At 33.7% G+C, this 9960-nt stretch overlaps 2 protein-coding genes across 2 annotated transcripts; one reads left to right on the top strand and one right to left on the bottom strand.

The window, feature by feature from the left end:
• Positions 1 to 1294: 1294 nt before the first annotated feature.
• Positions 1295 to 2339, bottom strand: LOTGIDRAFT_142831 (hypothetical protein; the record flags this gene model as incomplete). The annotated part of the gene is made up of 3 exons (XM_009052541.1): positions 1295 to 1487; positions 1925 to 1992; positions 2253 to 2339. 3 exons carry the CDS (start codon positions 2337 to 2339, stop codon positions 1295 to 1297), a joined length of 348 nt encoding a protein of 115 aa, XP_009050789.1.
• Positions 2340 to 4594: 2255 nt separating this feature from the next.
• LOTGIDRAFT_174210 (hypothetical protein) lies at positions 4595 to 6612 on the top strand (the record flags this gene model as incomplete). The annotated part of the gene is made up of 4 exons (XM_009052540.1): positions 4595 to 4642; positions 5471 to 5576; positions 5729 to 5910; positions 6529 to 6612. 4 exons carry the CDS (start codon positions 4595 to 4597, stop codon positions 6610 to 6612), a joined length of 420 nt encoding a protein of 139 aa, XP_009050788.1.
• Between the last annotated feature and the right edge of the window lie 3348 nt (positions 6613 to 9960).

Genomic DNA, 9960 nt, shown 5'->3' with positions numbered 1-9960 from the left:
AGGCAAAGTTCAATTGCTGTGGAATCTGGAAAGACAAAAAATGAAATATTTTAACAGATACACATAACATTTATAATACTGGAAAATAAGAAAACGTCAAAGATCTTGTAAGTTAAGAACAAGAACTAATCAGGACAGTTTGTTTTAGAAACAGGAAATGAATTTCAGTAAAGGAATAAGATGTAATCGTCAAGTTGAAATGGATGAGAACTTTAAAGCTAGTTACAAAGCACAAGATCATCTGAATATTGTCTTTTGGAATGTTATTTTCTACTGGCAAAATTCCCACGTTCAATTTTTTCGAAGGTAACGAATACATCACAAGTTTAATTGAATAGAAGAATGAATAATCAAGACTATAAAAACTCACCCCTTGTACTTGTGTAGGATAGGCAGTTGTATATATAACATTATTCTGATCGGATAGTATTGTATTTCCTGTAATAAATAATAACTTAATGATTTACTACAAACATCACTATAGTACATCATAAACATAGCCTAACAGAACTATCATAGAAAACAGTTTAATGATTTACTACAAACATCACTATTATACATCATAACATAGTCTAACAGAACAATCCTTGAAAACAGTTTAATGATTTACTACAAACATCATTATTATATATCATAAACATAGCCTAACATCACTGTTTTCGCTATTGTATTTCTTGGTTCATTAGCAAGACAAAGCACAGTATATATTTGAGTGAAAATCTTTGTACTTGAAATCAAGAGTTTAAAGCTATTCATTGAAGAATAACCTCAAGGACAATTTTGTCTACAAGCAGAATCATCAGTCATTAAAATTAGTTGATAGACTGGTGTTCTGGAGCTTTTACCTCCCAATTTTACAAGAAAGAACATAATTTTATATTTTCCACTAAATAATTTACTACAAACATGAAATAAAGAAGAATACAAACCGAATGATTCTTCTGTTAATTCATCTAATGTTGTTTCCTGCCCACCAGTTCCTCCGGTAGTTTTGTCACTTTTAGCTGACTGAAATTATAACAGACAAAATATTTCAATATTTCAAAGTATTTTAATAAGAAAGTCACGTTCAGGTAATTTTTCACGCATTAGTTGTCTAATAATTTGTTTTAACAGCTAATAGAACTCATCTTCAGCTATCTGTATGACCTTTCACTATCAAATTTGGACATACAGTTCTTATACAATTACGTAGAATGGAAGTATTGATTTTAAGAATTACAGTGCAAGATAGGATAATAAAATATATTTTAAAAATCAATTTAATGACCGACTAATCAGATGACCTTGACACTTAAATCATTTTTAATATTTTTGAGAATAAGACCCCTGGTCTAAAATTGAAAATAACACAAACCTCTCTGTATTTCTGTAGATATAATTTTAATGGTTCAACATAATTATCAAAGCCTAATGTAGACATAGCAAATAATATATCTTCTCCATTAATAGTCTTTCTCTTTTCTTGATGACATCTCTCACTAGCTCTATTATACAGTTAAGGTTACAGTTTTATAGATAAGAATTAAAGACTATTCATGAGTGATGTTCGTTGTAAATCTTGTACTAGATCATTGAGGATCTATTCGGCAATGCTTAACAATTGGTTTTTTATTCGAAGTCAACGACAACACCAAACTGATAATCTTTCTATCTTTACATCATCATTACATGATATAAACCGGAGTGCGTTATAAAATGATAACATTAACGTCATATGGTTTGAATTATATTACTCAGGGTATAGGGCATTTTATTTCATTTACATCCAGTTTTGATAGAGTTAAGCAAACCGAAACTACCAATAATCATAGTGATGTCTGTTATACTTAATTTATAAAATATTAAACATTTCAGTTATCATAATATATCGCTGATTTCTCATCATCATCACCAGAGTGCCTTATGATTTATAAAAGGATACTCGCTAGTAATAAAACTAATAAACTCTGAAACACATTCTTGTACACATTCCTTGGCATCTTTAGCTATCTATAATAACATAACACAAAATAAACACAGTTTAAAACAGTTCTTTACACTAATAAACAGAATATACATGTTGACTAACAGTTCTTTACACATATACAGGACGTTTTCCAGTGAAATCTGTTCAACTAATCCTTAGCCAAACGTCTTTACAGCTGGGGTGAGTAATATCCAAATTGAACAAGACCAAAATACAGATTTGTAATAATGTTATGATTTCAATGATCTTACTGACTAAACTACAGTCTGTTTTCAATTCTTACCTTGCCTGTCGTAGGAACTGATTTCTTCATAATCCTAGCTACATTCGCTATAGGCAGGAATCTATCCTGAAAATATAACGACAACATAATGACATAACTTATAATATTCATGATCATATTCTGACTTGATTAATCAGACAGACCTCATACCATAAGAACATGTTTTTATTTTTATTATAGCTTTCAACAAATTGAAAATGTGTCTCAGTACCAGTAATGCAGCTATTAAATTAGATTGTAATACAGGTAGTACAGTCAAACAGAGCCCTCAATAGAAATTCTGTGAACACAAAATCATAATGTTTATAGCATTTCTGTTGAGGGCTCTGATAAACTATATCATACAATCCAGTCAAATCGCTCATTTCCAGGCATTTTGTGATACCATGAAAGTGGCCACCGTAGTCAAGGTATTAGACAAAGTTGACATTGTGAAGATGGTATCACCTTAGCTCTGGAATAATTAAAACAGATATAGCTATATAAATATAAACAGTACCTGTTCTCGTAATGGTTCACTATTTCCTACATCCTCATCTCCATCCCCTGATCCTATTCCTTCTTCTACATCACCTACAAATACCATAACATCATCACTACCCTGAGGACTTATCAACTTCAAAATATTACAGACATCACTACCCTGATCACTTATCAACTTAAAATTCTTACCCTGAACATCCTTCAACAATCAAAATAATAGAGTAAAAGCAATTCGATTGTCATCTACCAGGTGCTATGGGTTTGAATCCTCTGCAACTTCAGAAATATTCTGATTCCCCAACCAGTGCTTCTGAAACTAAACCCAGTGTGGGCTTTCAACTCGAGCACTTGATCACTTTTCAACTTCAAGTACATCAATGAAACTGTTGCCGGTACCTTACTGCAGAGAATCTGAGATATGTTTTGAAGAAATTTAAGTTTACCTTCAACAACGAATGGTTGATTAGTGAGAAATGAATCACTCATACTATTATCATTACCACTATCTCCTCCACCTTCCATTCTGTAAAAAAACATTATAATATGGTTGTAACAAAGGGATTGTAAAGAGGCTTCTTGAAACTTTTCATGTGTATCGGGGACAGTGATAGCATAGATTTGCACCATTAAAATTCGGAAAAGACGTCTCCAAATTGTTTCTGCATTCTAAATTCATCCTAAGCCTATTTGTACCTCCGTCCCTAATCTCGCAAGGCTAGCACAGCCACAGATGTCACTGCCAGTGCTTCGAAAGTCAGTCAGGTGTCAGTTTCAAATCCTATCATCACCTAACTAAACAGATAAAAACATTATTGGCACCTGGTCATTTTCGCCAGTCATGGACAAGGAAGTTAAAAAAAATTTTTTTGCCATTGCCTAAACTTTACCTGAAGACCCTAATAATAATAAAAATTAATACATTATTGCACAAGTTAATAAACAAACCATTTCCAAATATATTCTATCAGATTAATGTGTCTTTTGTTTTATATTTTGTTGACAAATTAAACGCACTGCCAATTCGTGTACAAAACAAAACTGTTTTCAGAGTCTCAACTTTCAAGTCACAAAAGAAAAATGGCGGTGGGCGATATTTTTTACATGACGAATGCGGAAGGAAAACTTAATAATTTTCCGAGTTAACTTCATTCTTGGATTTTCTTGGAGATCGAAGTTAATTTAAATCAGATACACGTGGAAATCATTGGCTACAGGATCACAACAACAAACCTGAATGATTGAGAGAAGCTTGAGAAATTGGTTGGTCAATGTTACAGCCAGTGAGAATGCAGCAGATCGCCAGCCAGTCAGAGAAGAATGCCGTGAATGAAGGCTGTTCAATGATCTAGCCTTACGCCCTCGTGATGGATTACCAAAATGACTGTACTTTCTAGAAATTAAACCGTTTTTTATCAAATTATGTTGAAAAACTTAAAATGAATTGTGATTTTAATCATTTTGGAGTAATTTATTAATTTATACTTTTAAAACATAGAAGTTCAGATGTTATCATTATGTACAAGGGAGTAAGTTGAAAAGATATATCCTCCCAACAACGGCTACGTTGTTCATTTAGGAAAGTGGTGAAATATAGTTCAAGGGATTCCCCAATTATTGTAAGAATTTGAAGTAATCGTTTTTAAAAAGACAAAATACATCTAAAGGAATCTTTTTAATAATCTTTCCAAATCGACAAAATTTAGCAAATAGTTTGACGATTAACAGAGAATTTTAACTTGGTAATGTGGATAAGAAATCACTACGCCATGACGGGATTCACCATTTACGACAACCAAAACAGAAACTGACTTTCAATTTCCCAACTTTCTGAAAAAAACAGTTCGTATTTTTCATTCAAAATGCACCTGACAGTGAAAGTTTTGAATGGCGAAGAATGTGTCGTTTCTGTAAGTTGGTTTACTCATATTCGAAGAAAGAATTTCATCTACTGTAACCTAATTTCCTGGTTTATATCAGCCTATAAGCTTATAGGCCTATAGAGACTTCAAAGCGATCCAATTGACAATCTGAATCTGAATAAATACTTGCAGGGCCTGGTATGTAAGGCCAGGTATATGGTGTCTAGTGAACTCGTCTACATGTCATCTCGTTATATTGTTATATCTTATTTTATCCTGGTAAATGGCATCAGTGGTAGAGAGAGGGGCTGGAAAATTAGTCCAACGATGTGCTTTGGCAGATCTTTTTACCGTTTTGACTATTTAAATTTGTTACCGTTTTGACATGTTACTGTTTTTACTGGATACCTGTAAAAGAAGTATTAGGTCGGGGGATAGAGGTGGGGTGGTTGATTGTTAGGTGGATCAACATAAACACTCAGTAAACAGTCTGAGTCAGTGATTTCATCAGTTTACCTTTTTTATCAAGATTGACAAAATGAGTAATGAAGAGTAATATCTTGCCACTTGTCTACAATATTTGCTGGTTGTAGACGATTTAACTAACTTTGTAGACATGTTAACGAATTGACATGGCGACGAGTTGACGTGGAGATGAGTTGACCTGGCGACGAGTTGACGTGGAGATGAGTTGACCTGGAGACGAGTTGACGTGGAGACGAGTTGACTGAACACCATGAAGAGCAGATATGATCAACATCTAGATCTAAGCTTTTATTGAAAAGCTCCTGGAAAACTTGATGTGATTTGCTCTGGCCTCTGTTAATTTTATCCATCTTACTGTTTTGAATCCACACTCTTTGTTTCTAATTGCAGGCCTCCCCCAGTAGTCTTGTAACAGATATTAAAGAACAAGTTTCAGCATTATTATCAGTACCAGTTCCTAGTCAAAGATTAACTTTAAAAGGCAAAATATTAACAGGTAGTACTGTTACTTGGTTTTTTTAAAGAAATATTGTCATATGTTGAAGCAAAGTATGAGATAACTCAATATTCCTTCAGTGTACCTCTAGTTTATCCCTTTTAGTTATTTGTTTACTTCTCTCTAGATATTTTATTCTTCTCTATTTGCAGACAATAAGAAGCTTTGTGATTATGATATTAAAGATGGCGCTAGAATTATGTTAACGGTGAAAAAGACAGATATTCAGGAATCGTTTGTAGTCTCCTCCCCCAACTGGAAAAAACTATCAGTGTTTTTAAAAAGACATTTTAAAGAAAAAGATGCAGATTTGGTTTTAAAAGAATTTATAAAGGTAAGATATAGATTGGTGTTTTAATCATTATTTTTGTGTACACAGTAATCAGCTGATTAGTTTTCAAAATGTATTTGTCTTTCCTGCTGTAACTAGTGGCAATGTCTGCTTCTTGAGGAGACTGGTGTGCAAAAAGGGGGCAGCAGACTGACTTCGTCAACTTTTGAAATTGAGGTTCAAACTGCAGCAGTTCCATGGAATGCTTAGGCTCAAACATTCTCTTGAGGAATTGATTTGGTTCATTCAGATAAATATATTGGGGCAAAAATGTATAAAAATCTTATTTAAAAATTTGTTTGTAATGATGTGGGGAGAGGTACAAATGGGGGAAACAAACAATTTTTCTAGAGTGAAATGAAGAAGAGGGGTTAACATTTATTCTATTTATATTATGACCAAGTCAATCCTTTCTACTTGGCTTTCTATCTTCATTAGCCCACATGGTGCAGAAAAGTAGGACATAAAACTCCATTCATTTCATTTTTATCTACTTGGCCTTCAAAATAAGTAAGTAAGTAAGAAGTAAGAAGACTAATTAAACATTAGCGTGAGATGAACAGTGGAATATTTTACAGGAAATCTTTATTTTAAAAACTTATTTGTTTTCTTTTTTTTCAGAATTTTGAGAAAGGTGTGTCATCACTAAGTTTAGATGACATTGAAAGATTAGCTGCTCATAGACTACAGTCTAATTCAGACTGATTATACTCAGGAAATTATATGACTCTCCTGTGCCAAGAACATACTGAGTGGAGTATTTATTTAAAGAGAAACAGTCATCTTGACATTTGCTTAAAGAGATTGTAGAGAGGTTTTCTAAATTGTTTATGTGTATCAGGGACCATTCCAATTTTCAATCAGACATCTGTGGTTTATGTAATCCCACATAAACTAAGTTTTTAACGAGGCTTGTCTTAATTTACCCTAAAACTAATCACGAAGGACCTCATGTTATACAGATAGCTGACATTGAGCTCTATCAGCTGGTAAAGTAAATATTTAGATAACTATACAGATAGCTGACATTGAGCTCTATCAGCTGGTAAAGTAAATATTTAGATGACTATACAGATAGCTGAAATTAAGTTCTATCAGCTGGTAAAGTAAATATTAAGATGACTATACAGATAGCTGAAATTGAGCTCTATCAGCTGGTAAAGTAAATATTTAGATGACTATACAGATAGCTGAAATTGAGCTCGATCAGCTGATAAAGTAAATATTTAGATGACTATACAGATAGCTGAAATTGAGCTCTATCAGCTGGTAAAGTAAATATTTAGATGACTATACAGATAGCTGAAATTGAGCTCTATCAGCTGGTAAAGTAAATATTTAAATGACAATACAGATAGCTGAAACTGAGTTCTATCAACTTTCCTTGTGAATCATTGTTTTAAATGAATCAATGTGTCTTGAAATCTTTTCTTTCACTTTATGCATGAATTGTATCAGAACTGGATACTTGTAGTTAGGGGGTGTGTGTGTGTGTGTGATTTTACTTTGTTACATTTGTATTCGTGTGTAAATCAGAAATGTAGATGGATGGTTACAATTCATCAGTTTGATGAGAAATAATCTTACAATAGGTTTAAACAATGCCTTATTTTTTTGTATTTTTTGTGTTTTAACAAATGTCAACTATATGTAATATAAGTGTAAATATGTTACTTAAATTTATTTTGATTTCATTAAATTGGGTTATGTCCCTTTATACCTAAAAAAAACTTTTTTTTACTTAAAACAGTGGCGGCACCAGCCTCTCGAATGATTCATTGGTGGGGACTAGGAGGGGTCTTCCAAGAAAGTTTTCGAAAAAATGAATTGATTCGGTGCATTCTGATTTTGACAAAATATTTGAGGCCAAAATGATCCAAATCATGTTTTGGGGGTAAAACTATTTTTCTGGGGAGGCAACATGTTCCTATGATCATTATACTGTCACTAAAAGAACATGTATATACTATCATAGAGAGAGTAGATTATTGATAGAAACAGGTGTCTGTGTTTTAGTTCTATGATATACCACAGATGAGCACCGTGCCGCCAGTTGAGAAACTCTGAAAGACCTACAGAATACAGATTAGGCGAACCTACTCTCAAAAATATTATAAAAATAACATGTATTCAGTCTGTAGATCAGACCTCCAAATATTCAACTGTCTTGAGGGGCTCTTTAATGGTTCAATGTATAGATACCAAAATTTAGGACAAATTTAGCTTTAAACACAGTGAAACGTGCCGATACCCCATCTATATATCAAACCCAAGAAAAGGGTTGGTCAGATCTGTCGGGCGTCAGGTCTCACCCAGACCGCATTATCAGGTCAAAAGATACCCTTCATGATCATTTGAAGGTTAACAGAAATAAATGATGGTAAAATGAGATAACATCTGTTCCGGAATAGACCTACGTGTCGGACGACGTCCTGGGCATTCGTTAACCGAATTCATAACATACAAATTAATTTTCTTATAAGCAATTTATTTTATTGTTAATTTAGTATTCGTATTTTTGATTGAAAGATTTTAGGATGTATATAAACTGGTCAACTTGGCTGATTCTGTTCACTCAAAGACAGGTTAACTATGATGGCACCACGACAATATTTTACTGATTGTTCTAGCTTTCCTAGCTATCAGTGAAACAACGTTTTCAAGGGCCAGAAAATACTACACAATGTATTCAAGATTGTATCTCCAGCCCTGAATGCGACGGTATTGTTGTTGCCTCCTATTAAGACAACAACTAATCAACAGTGCAGGGGAAGATCCAAGACTATAAAATTGTATTGATACCTGCAACAGCAGGGATTCTTGTATATCTATACAGTACATACCCGTTGGCGATTCAGGTATAAATATTGTCAAGAATTCAATACGGATTTCAAGAGGCTATTACGAATTCTGTAAAAAAGTAAGGAAGTGGTTATGAATCAGCTAAGAATATGTCGAATCACGTGACTCGAAATAAAAACCCGGTGGAATATTTAGAGAATGTTTTATTAGGCTAATATTGATATGACAATATAAAAATATATAGAAATTTTACATGTTTCCCTTAATAATAAATAGATCTCTGAATGGGTGGTTATAATCTTTTTGGCACATCAGGGCGTTTTTCAAGGGGGCTTACAGGCAGTGGCGGCACCAGCCTCCCGAAACTGCAGGGGGTACAAACAGGGGGCAGATTGACTGAATGAGGAACAACTGACAAGGTTGAATCATTAGGCAACTCTGTTGAGGCGCAATCACAGCAAGACTCCACGATCGATGCGTCTGAGAGTTCTAAAAAAATGCCAAAAAAATAGCATTGATTTGTTGCATTTCGACTAAAAATGTGTGCGCAAAAGCGTATAGAAATCATATTTCTAAATTTGAAAATAAATTAAGAAATGAGATGGTAGTACAACTGGGGAACCAAACCATCACTCCGCCTACATGCCTGTGCCTGTGCTTTCGTAACATTGCTTAACCGCAATGTTACAACCTAAAATCCCCACCCGTACTTTCACTGGCACCGTATTATAAGAAACGCCATTGTTCATTTTCATTTGGATATTAGGTCGGTCATCGTCTTTTTGCAGAATTCGGTAGATTTGTTTTCTTTGTTGAGAAAGTAGCAGGTATATCCACCCCTTTTAGTTGAAATTCCCACCGTGTTACGTGATGTAGCCTACTGTCATAGCTTCCAAATAGAATTCTAGAGGAAAACCTGAATGACTAGTTAAATCCATTAAAGAGATTGTAAAGAGGTTTTCTAAAATTATTATGTATATCGGGGACGCCGATACCATCTCCGACACTTAAACAATTTAGAAAGCCTCTTTCTTTACAATCCCTTTAAGGTAAGTTGGACTAAATAACCAATGAAATACCATCTGACAGCAGGGTAAAGGTCCTGAAATCATGTAAGAAGTAGACTAGACTAGGCTTTTGAATAAAAAATATTCTGAACACTTTTGGTTTTAACACTGTTTTTTTTAGCACCGTGACACTCATGATAATATTCATCGGACAGTATATAATGCATAATGTATCAGGGACACT

This window comes from Lottia gigantea (genome assembly GCF_000327385.1).
Source record: "Lottia gigantea unplaced genomic scaffold LOTGIsca_186, whole genome shotgun sequence".
Taxonomy (NCBI): domain Eukaryota; kingdom Metazoa; phylum Mollusca; class Gastropoda; family Lottiidae; genus Lottia; species Lottia gigantea.
This window is presented reverse-complemented; position numbering and strand designations above follow the sequence as displayed.